This window comes from Scomber scombrus, chromosome 14, assembly GCF_963691925.1.
Source record: "Scomber scombrus chromosome 14, fScoSco1.1, whole genome shotgun sequence".
Classification (NCBI taxonomy): Eukaryota; Metazoa; Chordata; class Actinopteri; order Scombriformes; family Scombridae; genus Scomber; species Scomber scombrus.
Window position 1 is genome coordinate 3,560,376 of NC_084983.1, and position 19,043 is coordinate 3,579,418.

The following is a 19,043-nucleotide window of genomic DNA, read 5'->3' on the forward strand; positions in this document are numbered from 1 at the left end:
CAAACCAGCCTTAGAGGCTAGCAAGGCTGATCCTCGGGGGTGATGGAGAGTCATGGATACTGCCGTGGTCACATGGGCTCAAACAACTGCAGACACAGCTGCATGTTGTAGATCAGTGATTCCCAACCAGGGGGACTTCTACCCCACAGGGTACTTCTGCCTGGGGCTACATGAAAAGACTGTAGACTAACTGTTGTTTTCATTATTGATGAATCTGTCAGTTATTTTCTCAATTAATAGATTTGTTGTTTGGTCTTTAAAATGTCAGATAATGGTGAAAAATGGCAATTGCTGTTTCCCAAAGCTCAAGGTAACATCTTGTAATGTTTTATTTTGTCCAGACCAACATCACAACCCAAAGATATATTTAATTTACTGTCATAGAAGACTAAAGCAAGCAGAAAATATTCCCATCTGAGAAGCTGGAATCAGAGAATGTGGACATTCAAATTCATTCAATTCATCAAAATAGTTGCCAATTCATGTAATAGTTGGCAGCTAATTATTGATCAACTGTTGTTGCAGGTCTATAGAGTAGCTCGACTAAGTGAAAAAGTAATGTTAATGTTAAGTATTTTAAATAAATATATACATATACTCAGTCAGCTGGGCCATCAAATATAATGTGTTGCAATTGAGAACAAATGAACACTAATTAGAAAGTACAGCAATCTAAGTGGTTAGCTAAAAGTAATGAATACACAGTTGAAAAAGATGCTAAAAGAGTTGTTAGTTTAAGTAATGGATTAAGTGTTGGAATAGATAGCTAAATTAACTGTTGAACTGGTTAAAATAGATACATAGCTTAAAGTACTGGGAGTGGTTGAAGCTAATGCTAAGTGTATTTTAACTATTTATCAGGTATGTGTGAAATAGTGTGAAATACATTAGCTCCTAGTGCTGGGTGGTATGACCAAAAATGTATATCACGGTATTTTTCAAAATTCTAACAGTTTCACGGTATATGACGGTATTTTTTCCCCCCGTTTTCCCAGGGTTTCTCCCGTATTTTAGACTCATCTCCCGCGGCCCTCCTGATTTGTCTATTGTCCCGGGAATCTCCCGTAATTTACAGCCCCAACTTTGTTTGTTAATGACAATAAGAATAGCACAATAACAAAGGTTTTATTTTGAAAGCTTAGACTGGAAGCCACCGCAGCTCTGTTAGTTTGACAGAAGCTGAAACACACGCAAAAAGTTTTTAACTGTAAATAAAAGTGCACATTTTCCAGCCTGTGTCAGACAATGCCAAGTTTAATGACTAATTATTAAAAACCAGGATGTGTTGCGTGAACTATCATCATCTTAACCCGCTCGGCAGGCACACATCTTCTGCTGTTTGTTGAGCGGCAGGAAGCTCAACACTGAAAAGGGTCCGGTCTGAAACAGTGTCACGCAGCGCAGCGTTCCAAACGTTGTGTAATGAAATACACCGGTATGGCAGTTCATTAAAAATTCATATCATAACGAAAATATACACCGGTATTCGGTGTGAACCGGTATACCGCCCAGCACTATTAGCTCCTAGTGGTTGAAGCTAATGCTAAGTGTATTTCAACTATTTATCACATGGATTGATACAAGTTGTATCAAAATTCAACATTGAATTATATGAAAACATTAGGGAAACAACATCCACTTTTATATTATTAAAATTTAAAAAATCTTTTTGGAACATTCAGTGCATCATTGGAGAAGTACATTTCTCAGTTTTTCTGACAGGGTGATGGAGGTACAGCTAGCAAAAAAGTATGGGAACCGCAGCTTTGGACAATACAGATATTTTAATAAAAAAGTACGGGTTTTGTTTTTTGTTTTTTAATTACATATAGTGAAATCTGTGACCTCTTCACCCAGATACATAAACTAATTATGTTTTTAAGTCTGAGTTGGGACTGTGCTTCTCTCCTATCAAAGAAAGCTAATGCTAGTTGGCTAACAAAATGTCTGCCAAAGCAACAAACTAACCTGTACAGACAAGCTGATGATAACCAGTGCAATTATTTCCCAGTGTGGCCGTGTAGTTAATGCCATTTAACCATACACAGATTTATTTTGCTTTGTTTTCCATTCTTTTAGCTGGTATACAGTACCAGTCAAAAGTTTGTACACACTTTCTCATTGATGTGAATGGGAAAGTGCGTCCAAACTTTTGAGTGGCACTGTATATTGTACATACAATAGTGACATGTTGGATTCAGCGGTTGAACGTGTTTTGACGTGTTCTCACACAGGAAACGTGGTAATAGCCATTAACTGCTCTTATTTTTTGGGCCTAATCACTGCTAACCACAAGTCATTTATCTGTGGTCACAACTACAACTTGTATCAATCCATCCATACAGCAGAGAGGGGATCAGATGTCACACACTGTGCCACAGACACACACACACACAATCAATCACTTTGTCTTTTTGCATGTATTTTTTCCTACTGCTTCTCTATGAGTGTGTTAGTTTGCCTATAGAATCTACCTCATCATCATCATCATCATCAACTGCTGTATGGGTTAGGATATGAGGCACAGATCTGAGGCTGAATTTAGAGTAGCAACGGCTGAAGCTGTGGTGAGGTATCTTATGGCCCTATCCAATGAATGTTTAATGGGTCTGGAGAAGTCGACTGTGCTGCATCAGTAGGCCGGGCTGTAAAATGAGACCGGGGAGGAAGCTGGCCAGCTCAGGATGGAGGGGAAGGGAGGAGAGGAGGGGGGAGGGTAATGGAGTACAGTATTCAGAGAAAGTATACAGAACAGGACGAGAGCAGGAAGCCACACCGCTGTACTAAAAAACACCTTCAAATGAAAACGGCATGAATCATATTTCAGATACGTTGATTTTTAGGAAGGAGAATCGCACTTTTTTTTCAGCTGCAAGTGAGCCACGTATACTTCATCCATCTTACTGCTTCCACTGCCAGACGCTGCAGTCCACATGTCTCCGTGTCTATAAAGTGACATTGGGTGAGCACAGCAGTAAAGACGCACTGTGCTGTGGACACAAAGCATCGATCGGACTTTTACTGGGGTCTCTCAGCAGATCGTGAAAGGGACGGCGTTCCTTTCTGAGCTCTTTGCTGGAATTTGACTGCAGACGCAAACAGGAGGTGGGAGGCCTTACCGCCGTCTATAAACAACGTCAGGATCACTTCGGAGGTTTATTGCCATGTCATAATAGTAAGGTAACGAGACCGGAGGATGTGACAAGCCTCCTGAGAGACCCCAGACCTGCTGTGAGATGTCAGGGATTGTTGGAGGTTGAATGGGCCTCCAACAATCCCTGAAGTCTTCATCAGCCACAGCTTCTTTTTTTTTAAATGGAACGTAGAGATGTGGCCACACCAGGCTCCTCAACTCCACCGTTATAAACTGGTCTGAACCACATGGTAGTTTGGATTACAGCCCAGGCAAGAATTGTAATGGTACCCCTGAACTGTGTCCTTCACGGTCCCCCCCTCCTAGTCACTGACTGGAATGAAGCTTTCTCTGCCCATTGGGGACTTTGTTAGCATGTACATCTGTCTATCCATATGCCCAACTGCAAAGCCCCCACGCAGCTGTGAACGATGTGCTAATGTCGCCTGTGGTCCACAGGACATACCAGGAAAAAATTCAACCTGACAAAAGATATTCTTTCTCCTCCTACAACTTCAAAAAAAGAGGAGTAACATCTCTAACTCCGGTGGTCCAGGAGTGATTAGTCATCTACAATGTCAGTGTCTCCCTGTCATTGCGTCCTCGGGAAAAAAATCAGGAAAAATGAGAGGGTGAGAAACAGTTTAAGGCTCAATCTCCACAATTCAGTACTGCATAGTTATCAGACTTTCCACATGTTTTCTGTAACCATTTTCCAACATGTATAATATGTTTAGAAGTAAATCAATTAATTGACTTAACACGGACTTTAACGTCACAGCTCTTCCCATGTTCAACAATGGCAAAACGAACCACTGACACATTCTTTCCAAACGTGGTTCCTCCTGTACCAGGGCCAGACCCTCTACAGCAACAAACTGCTGAGGTCGAGGAGGAAAAATCAGATGATGACTATACTTCGTATACACATATATGTTACATACTTGCTTGGCTATTTCTGTGGATATTATCATGGATGATAGATGTAAACTTATCCAATACCATTGTGTCAGTGTAATATTGGTTTATGATGTGTTTTAAGTGTGTGAGGGCCTTGGGATCCTGGGTAGCATGGGGTTTGGCTATCTGGCTTATCAGGGGTTAACAGGTTGATGGAAGGGTAACTAGGGGTGTGGAGGGGTGGGGTGATTTTTCCACTTTGCTGTATGTCATATATACACACACGACTATAATGACGTTACCCTCCTGTAAATTATAAACAAATGAATAATAAAAAATGGATCACAAAAAAAGTATCAGTATCTTTACCTCAGATTTCAGGCAGAGTTTAAATCAATCCACTCGGACTGCTTAATGAAAGGCGCAGGGTGTTTTGCCCGTTGGTCTGATTAACTTCATCATTTCTGCTGTCAGCTGCTTGAAACCCCGGCATATAAAGAGAGAGAGCGGGCAGGGGATTGATTTGAACTTCATTGGATAGAGATGATTTGTGTGCCGCAGAGCGAGATGCATCAAATTCAGCAGTTCTGCAGTTTTAAAAAAACCCGAAATTGAAGACGAGTTATGTTTTCTGACTGAGGAACGCTTCAAATCTAATTCTCATTAGTAAAGCTGAGAACTATCACCGCTGGTACACTGAGGCTTAAATTACACATTTATTTCAGAGCTGAAACCATTAGTTGTTTAATCAATTAGTCGATCAACAAAGAAGTAATTATTAAACCAAGCATTTTAATCAGCGTGTAATCGTCATTTTTCAAGCAAAAATACCTTCATGTTCCAGCTTCTCATATTCCACAACTTTCTGCTTTTCTTATTACATTATAGAAAACTGAATATCTTTTGGTTTAGATTGTTGGTCCATAAAAAAAAAGCTATTTAAAGACTATTTGAAGGAATTTTCCAACAACTGATTCAAATAATCAGCAGATTCAGGGGGGGGGCTGGTCTTCTCTGTGTGGGCCCCTCAATTATGAAACTCGCTGCCTGAGTATCATCTTTTAAATCACTTCTTAAAACTCACTTTTCATAGTTTTATTGACTGCATCCTTCCTCCTTTTTGTGTTTTTAATCCTATATTTTATCTCTATTTCATGGTTTTGACTATTGTTGGTTTTACTATTTTATGATTTAATGTTTTATAATTTTATTTGCCTGATTGTTTTTTATCAGAACTATCAATTTAGCTTGTTATATGTTTTACTTAATTTCATGGAAAGCACTTTGTAACATTGTTTTCTAAATAAATGTATTATCATTAATCAAGTTGCAGCAATAATTGACTGCTATAAGAAGTATGCATAATGACTGCACCATCTACAGTACATGTCTGGGTTGTCCATGATCTTTAGAAAAAAAGTGCTGCCATACCTGGGGAGGACTATCATTATCAAGCTGTTATTATGGGCTTTGATTTTTATGCTTTCACATTGTGTTTGCACTGTGATGCTATTAAGAGCAGCCCTGACACCACCATATGCCACCAGGAATACAAACCTACCAAAATACCTCTAATGAAAGGGTTCTTATGTCCGCGCCTGTCTGTCTATAACAAGGAACAGAACTGCAGGCTATCATGAACAGTGTAGCAGTCATATCTGTGGGTAGACAGAAGCACCTACAGTGATGCAACTACAGACATCATCCTCAGGGACTTTTCTATCAATCAACACTGACAACTGTGCACAGACTAAATAAAAAAAAATGTGAAGTCTGTTCTATGAAATCACCATCTGCTCTGTTTTTTTATTAGCCATGCAAGTGACGTGACTCGAGGGATAGTCATGGTTATGAGTCAAATGTATGGACAACTATTGAATGGATTGAAACTTATCTTAAGAAGTGAATTTTCATTATTGCCTTCAGGGCGTCGCTATGCCCAACCCGCATGTAAGGGTAACCGACTTTCCAAGTCCTTTATCCCCTCTGCTGTCCGACTGCTGAACAAATCTTTATGAGGTCCAGTTGTATCTGTTTGTTATTGCAGTGTGCAGTTGGATACTGTGGTGCATTTTGTATCATTTGACGCTTGTATAGGCTACCTCTCAATGAACTATTCATTGGACTAGGGCCTGCTGACTTTGCACACTGATTTTTGCACTTTTGCATTTGCACTTTTGCACACAGCTGCCAACTCTTCTTCTTACTTCTGTGTTTTTATCTTGTTATTTATGTGTACGAGTATGTTGTGGTGCGAGCTGTCAAATGAATTGCCCTCCAAGGGATTAATAAAGTTGTCTTGAATCTTGAATTATGAAACATGTACACCGGCCAATTTGGTTGTTTTTGATGTTAGTGGATGAGAATCACTACAAATTGACAGGCACATGTCAGTTGTCAGTAATTAGCATACTACCACTCCTCTATTTCTCTATATAAGGAAAGTTCTTTTGGAGCGGTGCAGCAGTGGAGAGAAATGTCAATCATTATAAAGAGTGTGTGGTAAAAATGTAGAAAAACTTTACTGCTAGTGAAATGCAGACAACAGTTTCAGAAGTAGAAGTGACAAAAGGCAGATTTGGCTGGTACTATGTTGATCGTTTTTTGGAGACTGATTGTGAATCCTGGATACATCCTGTTGCACCACTACCACACTGTACATCACTAAACTACTAGGCTGCATTTTATGTATATTTAATCCTTTTTATTAATTCAAGTTTAATATATATGCTGTCATTTTGTACAATAAAGTTTATTGTTAAACTGTAAATTATCACGGCCTCCATTACATATCATTGTCACAAGTGTTTGATGACCACAATCCCTGTGTTTATGTATATATTCTATATATATATAATATTATTAACCAATATATCCATATCTGTTTTTTATATTATTATTATTATAGTATTGGAATCGGCATCAGCTGCTAAAATCTAGTATTGGTCAGGCTCAAAATAATTTGATTACATCTATGATGATGGTTTATGGATTACATCCACTATATTATTAAAAGACATTTATTATTAGTGTGTACACATGGTCTGAGACAGTTCTTCATTTGTTCACAGATTAAGAACATAGTGGGACAATATACAATCCTGAGATTGTGCTTAAAACATTCATACACACAGTTTAAGCACAGATTGTTGCATATGCAACGGTTTGTGAATGAGGCCCATTGGGAGCATACTTGCATTAGCATTTAGACACTTGTTTTATAGGATTTGTTTCTATTCCGCTGATTTATTAAATCACAGTGAAGCACCCCTTAACAGAAACATGGCCACTAAAAACAACAGTGAAGCATCACTTTGCTCTGACTTACAGTCCATCACTAATCAAAGGAATTCCACTAAACCAGGGTGTTCAATACTCCCTCCACAGAGGCACAGCGAGACATCAATACAACTGGACAATGTTTTGATGAGGTGCTCCTTCTTTGTGCCCTGACTGCAGCAGAGGGGCTCCAGCAATTACTAGCTGGACGGCTTTAAGATGAGTCAGCTAAAGTTCACTGGTACAGTATATTCACAACACACACACACAGATACACACACACACACACACACACACACACACACACACACACACACACAGTGGAAAGCAACACCTTCCTGAAAGTGCTGTGCTGCGAGGGTGCTCCAAGTCAAACACTTGATGGTGATCAATATGCCCCACACACACATACACACATACACACATACACACACACACACACACACACACACACGTATCTCTAACTACCGTGATCTATTTTAGTCTCTTGCAGATCAGAGGAGTAGCTTTGAGGGAGCTAGAAGTTTTGGGATAAAACACAGCGGTTGTCTTTATGTGAGCACATAGACAACTACAGAACATAAATGTCTTTATCTATGCTGAGCTTCACCAGAGGACCCACACACTCTTCTGTCAGAGTGATATATATAATTGAAGTAACACAGGGAGACAGTGCTGGAGAAAAGACCCCGTCCTCCCCTGCAGAGACTTGAGTGACAACCAGATGACGCTGAGTGATGGTGCAGACATTCACAGCTACTAACTGAGAGGCAAAATCAGCTGTCTTTACAGTTTCTGAGCTATAAAACTATTGCAAGCTTATTACTTAAGAGACCAATTTCAAAGTTAATAGTAGAATGGTTGTTGAGTCGTGTTATCCAGTCACTCCTAAAAGCATATACACAGGCCTATTTTTGGCACTTTTTTTGGAATGTATTATTACTATTAATGCATATATATAAATATTTGTTTTATTAGTGCAATTTTGCGTAATTTAGTAATTAGTTTAGTATTTTCTCCTGTGGATAGTTGCATACGTGTTTTATGTAACGTACTCATTGTATCCACTGAGGAACAGGAGAACTTAAGAAAGAACTTAGGACAGAGAATCCAATCCAATGAAATAAGAGATGATTTCTTTCTCAAATGAAACCAGAAAATCTACTTTTAATTGTATTTTACTTGATTTTTTATATTGTTTTTATTCTGTTATTTAGCTACTTATACCATGTACTATTATCATAATAATCATACTGTCCCACTTCCACCCTGGACAACACACTCTGTCCCGCTCTCTACAAGTCTACAAGCTGGGGCTCCTCTGCTGCTGCATCTCTCACTATACACAAACTTGCAGTGATATTAACTTGAAGACATACAAACATGCAGAAATCTACATCATCTGAAGTGGAACCTGCTCAGAACTTGAAGAGACTCATGCAAACAGCAGTGCCAGTGATGTCATCGTTCATCATCATTAACAATGTTAATCCTCAGGATCCTCACACAGCTAACGGCTATTGAAGTGAAGCAGATGTCCAAAGACAAGTTTTAGTCTAACTGGCTCAGAATATAACCGTGGCTCCGATTTAACAACAGTGAAATGAGCTTTTTTTATTGGAAAAAAGTACGCTGCTGAACCTTTTATCAACTGATGTTACAAAACACCAACTTTAAGTGACCACTCAGACGTTTATTATACAGCAGCCTTGAAGAGAAGGCATGAGGCAGACTCAGGCAGGCGGCACGGAACATGATGACTCTGAAATATATAATAATGCTCAGAGAATACTTTAAATTGAAGGAGAGCGACAAAATGCAATCTGAGGTAAGAATAGGACAGCGTAAAAGACCTAGAGGTCCCCCCAGCAAAGTAAAATCCCCTCTATGTGAAGCATTAAAGCAGGGAAATCCACCCAATTTTGGAAAATGAATTTCAGAGCGTGTATACTGAACACAGTAGTGTGGTAAATCTCTGAGCAGTGTGTGTGTGTGTTTCTGCCGTGTCTCTGGGTTGATGGGACTGAAATAGCAAACATACTGACACTGTACATAGCTCCTACATCATTGGCAGTGATCTCAAACTACACATGCAGCATCTCTTGATAATCTTTTCCATCAATTCATCCAGCCGAGCGCGGACTAGTTCACTGAACCAAAATGGAGGCTGCCGGGGGCTCGGGGGGGGGCTGACGGCAGCCGCCAGTCGCTGCTCCTTGGCCCAAATAGCAGGATGATTGACATCTAAAGGTTGGTGACTTTTATGAAGTGTGCCGTTTGCTCCGGGCGGCAGGAGTGCTACTTTTTATTACGCTCAGCGGGAGTGAAGGCTTCCCCCTGTGCACGGAGCACAAAGCGTCCACAGCAGATTATACTGTAACACACATACAGTATGAACTGTACCAACTTCAACTGATTCCATTTGATCAACTGTCCTAAAAAAGGACAGAGATTTAAATACAGTCCAGACAAAGAGTGACATATTTCACTTTCTTACAAATAATCACATGATATAAAGCCAACAGAAAAATAGAAACATCAAATCCCTTCACAGAAACAAAGCTGTTTCTAACCAATCATAAGGCAGCCTGAAGAACTGACATCCTACTGGGTTTAGTTTACACATATAAAAGTGTTGGAGATAAATAAGGTAACATGATGTCGTGGTTGTAGTGATACAAATAGTGAATGAGACAATCCCAAATAACAAAATGCAACAATTCATGCTTCATGCAATACATGTATTTATTATTAGTATTGTTCATTTGTTTATTTATTTATTCATTAAATCTACATTCTAGTCAAGGTTGTGTTCTGTTTTTATCTTTTTATCCTGCATTTTGATTGGTAGTTATTAGTTTGCTTGTTCTTTTATAAGCTACTGAAAGGGGAAGCACTGACATTTCATTGTACAGTTGCTGTTCAATGACAATAAATGTATTTTAGTCTATTCTATGCTAGTCTATATGGTGTCCATGCCACTATGAAACTGATTAATCTTAATTAATACAATTTAAATGATAAATATGACATGAAAGTTGAACTAAAGAATGCGCCTCCTGAAATGAACATGGAACACAGAGTGAGATTTGTGATGACTAGAAGCCTGTTCATTTATTTCTTGCAGCAAATATTTATTAACATTAATAAAACTATTATGGAACTTGAACTTAATTACGGCATTTTCAGGAATATTGTAATCCATTTTTTAAAATGTAATTCATCGAGTAGTGTGATATTTAAGTCTGATACTTCCCAGACTGAGAAAACATTGTGCTTTAATGACAGACAAACAGAGAATGAGGCAACTCCTGCTCCATTTACTGCACCATTACATAACCAAGAAGCTTGATTTTAATGTTGTTTGCACTAATGACTGTTCTCACATTTTCATGTTTTATAATAGTCTATTTTTATCTTGGATATTTTAGACATACAGTCAGTAAAAAATCACTATGAGGAGGACAAGATGTCTCAATCCAGGACAGTAAATGTCATGTCATCTAAAGCCACGTGGTTGAGTGCAGGTCATCCTACTCTGCTTTAACATACGGGGCAGATCAGCATGACATCATGGTGGGATGGTGGAAACAAGTCAGTGATCAGGTGGAATTAGGAGAATTTGTGTGTTGGAATATGTCGAGTCATTTAATAATTAACAGCAGTGATTGGTATCAGATCAATAACTGTACGACTCCACCAAGCAGTCAAGTTGCATTAAAATCCATGTCAGTCCAGACTCAGATATTATTTGCAGAGAAGACTTATCTACTACGTGTATTTTCTGAAGAAATGACACGTGTGATTCCAGTCAATAATTTCCACTGAGAAACATTTTGTCTTCACTATTTCAGACTATTTGCATATAAAATCAATTCATCATTTTATCCTATTAGACATTTTATGTGTTTGAGTTCAGGGTAGTTTGGTTATATAAAAGAATCAGAAAATATGTATAATAATGATAAACAACATAAACTGAACAAATATAATTATGCTCAGATCAAATATAATGCTTTAACTCCTATATTTTTAGACCTTAAATTTCAAAAATTAAATTTAAGATATTAGAAGACTTTTTAAGGCTCCGTGGGAACCATCGAGTTATGGCCATAAAGTTCTAATCAGTTCATCCTTGAGTTGAAGTGGTCGTTTGTGCCAAATGTAATGAAATTCCCTCCAGACATTCCTGAGGTATCAAGTTCACGTGACAATGGGACATGTACATATACCTCCTGCCACAGCGCACACACACACACACACACACACACACACACACATACACACACACACACACAGCAGGTCAGACAACTTTAAACACCCACAGGATTTAAATCCACGCTGTCAACCATACACCAGTCTCCCTTTTCTTGGTCAGCAGCTTTCTTTTTGCCAAGCAGCAGCCACCCACTTACAGTGAACACTCATTAAATGATCATACTGCAGGGATCATCAAAACACACACACACACACACACACACACACACACACACACACACACACACACACACACACACAGATACTCGCAAAAGTTTCTGGAAATAAAATTAATTAGGCTCCAGTGCTCTTTTGCCAGCGCCGTTTACACACACACACACACACACACACTCACACACACACACAGTTTATCCAAAAATACACATTGCACACGCTCGGCATCCGACTCGGGAGACGAAGCAACGTGGAATCGCAGAGACAAGTTCAAAAAGTTCCGTGCGGCTTCGGAATCTCGTCTCAGTCAAACAAACAGGAGGCTTTAATGATACGCTGAAGCCCTGGAGGATCAGAGTGTAATCAGTCACAGCTAAAAACACATCCACAGATAAGCATTCAAGATCCAATCACCTCATCATCCTCACCTGCAGAGCTGCTCACAGGAGTAAATATGACACTTTTCCTCTCAGCTGAGAGGATCAACACAAATATATAACATTAGATGTAACACCTGTCTGTAACATTCAGAAATCTCCGCAATATAAAAACAGATCAACCACCTTTCAACATGACAAAGATTTTAAATTGTTATCTGGAGGCTTGTGTAGCTTCACTTTAAACACTATCAATACATCAGCCTTTTATAACGCCCTGCTGTTTCCCAACAGTGTGTCATCGTCTCTGTCCAAAGTGCTGATCTTGATCGTTTTGTTTGGGTGACCATGGCAACCACACACACACACACACACACACACACACACACGATAAAACAATGCAGCTCATTTCACTGCTCTTCACCTCTTCAGATTCAGATTCTTTATCGGACGTGACTCAGCGCTCATAACAATAAAACATACAGCATAAATAACTTATTAGAATATAACAGCGGCCTGATGGTAGTCAATGGAAGGACTTGTGCAGGGTGGGTGGGAGGGATCCTCTGTGATGAGGTTGGCTTTTCCCACCCTTCAATGATTTCATTTTATCCAGTCTTTAAAATAAAATAAAAATGACAATGGATAAAATGGCGAAAACTTCTCGTCTGAAGCCAAAAACGATGTTGAGATAGTGAGATACCTGTTGAACATGCACTTGGAAACGAGACGTTGATGTATGTAACCGTTGAGCCTCATTACTCGCATACTGTATGTTAAAATCAGCTGAATTCATGTAGACTTTGATACCAAGCAGCTCCTCACATCAGCAGCAGAGAAGACTGGTAAATGGACTGTACTTATATATCTCTTTTCTAGTCTTTTGACCACTAAAAGCACGTTCACACTACATGTCACATTCACCCATTCACACACACACATTCATACGCTGTTGTAGCAATTTGGGGTAGAACACATCTACATGTGGACTGGAGGAGCCGGGAATCGAACCAACGATCTTCTGATTAGTGGACGACCCGCTCTACCTCGTGAGTCACAGCCGCCCTCGAAGAATGATGTCACAGGACTGTTTGCCAACTTTACGTAATATTATCAGTAATTATATAGTATTTAGAGCTGCACTTAATCAATTCATCTACTAATTAATCTCTCAACACATTGTATTGTTTTGTCTGATCAACGCATGAAAAAAAAAACACTTTATGACAGATATTCGGTTTACTATCATGTGATACACAATCTTTAAATCTCTCCCCTCCAAAAATGAATAAATCAAAAAATTATGAAATGTGTCATTATATTTAATGTTTTAATCAGCTGAATTCATTTTTTATCATTTATACTTTAAATAAAATTACTGAACATTAATTCAATTATCAAAATAGTTAATGAATTTTCTGTGTATCGACTATTTGTTCCAGCTCTAATTGTGTAGGCTGCTGTTACCGACCCTGACACTCTATGTTGTGCATATTTTTTCTTATTGTTTTTATCCGCTATCCTCCAAGTAACACACACATTCCTCCTCCTCCCCCCATCAGTCCCCTGCCCTCTTGGCATGTTGTGGCATATGTATTTATCGAGCAACCGAGTGGCATTTACCTCGCAGCTTAGTCATAATTAGTGCAACTTAGTGTGGGACAGACAGCCTGTTAGTGGGCATATGTTCAGATCCTGGTTAAAGACACACTGCTCCCTGAGGGGGTGGGTATGTGTGTGTGTGTGTGTGTGTGTGTGTGTGTGTGTGTGTGTGTGTGGGTAAGGGTAACAAGTGTGTGTGTGTGTGTGTGTGTGTGTGTGTGTGTGCGTGTGTGGCAGCAGACGGTTGCTGTGGAGCGCGCCCTGAGCCTCCATTAACACAACCCACCATGTTCCCTTTCCCTCGGCTAACCCGGCCGTGCTGAGAGAGGCCACTTGAAACCTGGAGGGGGAAGTGAGTTCACCCGAGTGTGCAGGGAGAGAGAGAGAGAGGGAGGCGACAGGACGGGAGGACGGAGAGAGAGAGGGGAGACGAGGAGAGGACCTGAGTCAGACGAGGAGGGGAGGGGAGGGAGGGATGAAGCAAGGTGAGAGGAGGAGGAGGAGGAGAAGGAGGAGGAGAAGCGGCCTTGGCTTGCATCCAGGGTTATCACTGGCAAAAGTCGAAGCGTTTGCCAGCTGCCAGCTTGAGACAGCAGCGCTCGGCCAGAAGGATGCTGCAGCTTCTGCCGGGCTGTGTGTGTGTGTGTGTGTGTGTGTGTGTGTGTGTGTGTGTGTGTGTGTGTGTGTGTGTGTGTGTGTGTGTGTGTGTGTGTGTGTGTGTGTGTGTGTGCACGCATGGATGCTGCAGCGCCCTGAGAGCTCCATCGATGTGTTAAAGCACTGGGACAGGAACCATATGTAGGACCGGTTACGCTGACTGAAGAGACTGTCTGTACACAACACAAACAAGCAGAGACATGTCCCAGCATGGCTGTAACAAGGACAAGAGAGGACATGGATGTAGACACTAGAAGACACTATTTTATATGAGAAGAAAAGCAATACACATACTTTTATATGGGGGGGGGGGGGGGTCTGTAAAAAAAAACCATTAAACAAACACATGACTCAGCAAAAGAGGGAGAAGACTCAGCAGTTTAGCTACACCTGAAATATGAGGGATGCTATTTGAAGGACATCATTTGGATAGGGAGGACAGATGGTTTGAAAGAAGAGTGAGAAGTGGACTTCACATCTGGACACATGTGACAACTCCAGTCCGTTTGCTTAGATTAGAACCAACCAGGACCTGGACGGACAGCACAGATCGCAGCACCTCCTCCCCGCCGTCCAACAAAGTCGCCGCTCATTTTTCTGCCAAGTTTCCCGCTCGTCCCCACCCGCCCCCCGGCAGAGAGGAGGGAAGCCGCTTAACGACGTCTCCCCCCCCTCCCAAGTCTCCTTTTCTCTGGCGAACGACGCTTAAGTGTATCCTCTTTAGGCGGAACGTTACGTTTAAGCGTTGGCCAGCCGTGCCGGTCGAGTTGAGCCACACGCCGGGAGGGATGTCATGACAAAAATAAACAGATATGAAGCAGGCAGAGGGAGTCGGTGTGAGAAGTTGAACACGGGGCGGTTGACGAGATGCTTTGTTTTCTTGGTCGAGTGATCCTTTCTGTTATCGGCTAATCGTGATGCTGAGGCGCAGATGCTGTCCCGATTGCCTCCATCTCTACTGTCTGGAAAATGTGTGGAAGGGAGGGGAAAGAGAGGAGGGGAGGGAGGTGAAAGTAGAAGGGATTCCATTTTTTTTTTTTGAGTAAAGTGCGATGCTGCTGCAGCTGTATTTGCTCACCACGTCTCCCTGTCGTCATCAGTGTGAGAGTAACTCACAAAAAAACACACACACACACACACACACACACACACACACACACACACACACACACACACACTGTCTTGTGTGAGTCGTTACATGTGGATCTAAGACAAGATGACGTAATTTACAACTGGAGTTTAAGCACTTAGAATAGAATAGGATAGGATAGAATAGGATAGAATAGAATAGAATAGAATAGAATAGTGTTTATTGTCATAGTATATGTACAACAAAATTGAAAGCAATCCTTATGGTACCATAAGAAAAAAAGAAAGAAGGTCATGCTCATAAAAGAATAAAATAAAAGAGTAATGATTACTAACTAACTACTAAACTAACTAGAACACATAATACACACACCAGTCTACTGACAAAAAATTGTTTTAAATGAAGTGAGTTTTATGATAGTAAACTTCATATCTTTAGGTATTGTACTGTTGATTTGACAAAACAAGCAATCTGACTGTCAATTGATGCATTTTTAAAAACTTTTTTGACATTTTACAGAAAAATAATTAGTGAATCGAGGAAATATTCATTTCGTAACATTTTAACTTGACCCTTATTTACAGAGATAAATGGCAAATAGTAAATGGACTGTACTTATATAGCTTTTCTAGTCTTTTGACCACTCAAAGTGCCACTACTGTACATGTCACACTCACCCATTCACGCACATTCAAACACTGATGACAGGGGGTGCCATGCAGGGTTAGGGTTAGGGTTAGGGTTAGCCAACCTGCTTATCAGTAGTAATCTAACATTCACACACACTCATACACTGTTGGTGCAATTTGAAGTATCTCGCCCAAGGACACATCAATATGTCAACAGGAGGAGCCCGGGATCAAACCACCAACCTCCTGAGCCACGGCCACCGGAGGTCTTGCCTCAAATTCCACACAAATGGCTTTTGCTTTGTCTCATCTTTGCAACAACACCAAACCAAAGGAGAATCTCTTTTCTCCATCACCTCTCTGCAGGACATCCAGAGGTCAGAGGTCAGGGTCAGCTGCTGAACCATCTTTTTACAATGAAACCATCCTGTCCCTCTGCACTTTCTGCTGATATCAACAAGCGAGCCAATACATTTATTAAACAGATTTAAAGCTCTTGTGAAGTCATCATACTAGTGTTAAAAAAAAGTTGCACCAACACCTGACTGACTGATAATAAGCCTCAAAGTGCTGGGAGCTGTTTAAATTCACCTTCAGAAAGAGCTCCCTCTAGCGGACTTCATCAGCAGGGACGAAGAGGTTAATCCACTCATAGCATTTTAATGACATCTACACCAGCGCACCATACTAATCACATTTGCCTCCACATATTCCAGAAACAGCAGGACAGGCTCAGTGGAAGCCGCCGGTGCTGCTGCTGCTGCTGCTGCTGCTGCAGCAGTCCAGCGGCTCTACCCGCAACATGCCCCGCAGCTCCGGGGAGCAAACTCATGCGCCTTGGGAAGAATATGTCAACCTAAATAAGCTGCAGTATCCATCACTCTGAAGCCCAACACGTCACGACTCACATAGTGTAATTTATCATTGAAAAACACGTATCTCCATGATGTATTAGAGCAGGAATACGCAGTTTTAAAAACAGAAAAATAACAGAAAAGAGCTCCATGTATCCTCCACGGTGAAGCTGCGTTGTATTGCATTACTCGGTGAACCGGACCGGCTGCTCTCAGGTGTAGTGCCGGTGATGAACACACGTATGAACTTCATGACGTTAAAGTGTGACATTTTTTAAACATACTAGCGACATGTTAAAAGTTAGCAAACAGCAAAGCGGGATAATATTTGTTTTTTCTAGAAGGTTCAAACTTGCATATCCTGCACTTCGACTCACCTTGAGCGGCCGTTCCTCGGGTGCTGAATACACTTGCTATCAAAGTGGCCACATACCAAATCATAGTACTATTGCCAACCACGAAAAAACCTCTTCATATCTCAAAGTGCCCCTTTCGGTGAATCTCTCATCGCCGAGTTGGCCCCAGGACAGACTTGAAGGCGGCCGGTATCCTTGTTTTTTTTTTTGTTAACCGAGCCCTGGACACTTTTCCATCGGCGCGTTCCCCTCTCTCTGCCCCTCTCCTCCGCGCTCCTCTCGCATCCTGAGACGGATCTACCTGCGCCAATGGGACGAGAGCAAACGACGCTGTGAAACCGAGTGCGAGCCTTTAGATAACTGCGGTCCCGCCTCCGCACTGCACTCATTGATGGACGTGGGAGGCGTGCGGACGGGGATTGGTTACACACGCTGTCGGTTTCCCCGCCGCAGTGAGGCGTTCATGAGATATTAGAATAATAGGAGGTTACAGTGTTCACTTCAGAGAAACAAGATCAAGTTTTTCCGGCAGCTATAAAAGAGGACTGCGTGCTCATTATGAGCTTTTTTCACTCTTAACGGATTGAACTACTACCAAAGTCAATTCTATTATATGTAAGTTAATGTGACTATTGTATATGGCTACATTAATCAATAATGTGTATATTATATGCACTATTTTTATTTTTGTATGTATTTATTACCTATGTGTTACTGATATGATGGCAAATATCTAATTTATTTCTGTTGAAAACCAATAAAACATTGTTTTAGAAAGTCAGTTATATGAGTTGTATTACTTTTTAAAGTACAGTAACAATGTTTTATATAGGAGCGAAAGGGGAAAACATAAACAGCTATTCTAGTGAAAGCAAGGCAGTAATATACATTTTTAAATGGGGTAAATTGTTATCAATAGAAATCAAATCAATTATAAAGCAACATGGTAACTTTAGAAAGTGGTTGGGCTACAAATGCAATAGGCTACTTAAACAGCCTGCTACAATGACAAAAGAAGTCCAATCACCTCCTCTAATGAATGAGTTCATTGTTTGTAGAATGGTAGTAATGCCAGCCACATGATGGCAAAATCCAACAGGTGGTTGCCATGTATAATAACTGCGAAGAAAATCCCTCATTCTGCTTGTTTAAAAGACAAACTATCTCTTCCGACGCTTGAATGTAGCATATGCGATTATCAGTGACACTGAAAATGAGTGTGAGTGGTGTGTGGGAGGATCCTGATCCTTGCACTAAACTTCTTATGTCGTGCAAGGCTTAGAGCACATTCCATATTTTCTCGTAGGACATGAATGCAGCACTAGATGGAGCCGTTTCAAGGTGGGTTGGAGTGTGAATCCGTAGCGGAGCTGCAGTATCATCCTGCGCAATAAGAAGAGAGGAATCCTCCAGCATGTGCATCACTAGACTGCTGCCATCCACGCATCAGCATCACTCTTCAAAAAGGAGTTTGTGACTGTTAAAATATGCTCATAAAACGGTAGATACACTAAAAAAAAAAGACTTATCATGAGGATGACTGTCATTATAGAACACTGACTGACATAATAAATTGTAATAAATAACTGAATCCTACATGATTCGTGTTTATTGATACATTTTAAAACACAGTGAGTCAGTTATCATGCTCAGAAATGTCAGCCTGCCTTGCTCATAGGGCTGTATCATCCCTCACAGACAAAACTGAGTCCACCTCCAAACTGAAGGTCCCCCA

At 40.6% G+C, this 19,043-nt stretch overlaps 1 protein-coding gene across 1 annotated transcript in view; it reads right to left on the bottom strand.

Moving 5' to 3' along the window:
* Positions 1 to 17,393, bottom strand: part of LOC133994224 (protein turtle homolog B-like) — a 141,806-nt gene extending 124,413 nt beyond the window's left edge. The window contains exon 1 of the mRNA XM_062433448.1: positions 17,330 to 17,393. Coding sequence (XP_062289432.1) covers positions 17,330 to 17,393 — 64 coding nt within the window. The remainder of the gene's footprint in view (positions 1 to 17,329) is intronic.
* Positions 17,394 to 19,043: the final 1,650 nt, after the last annotated feature.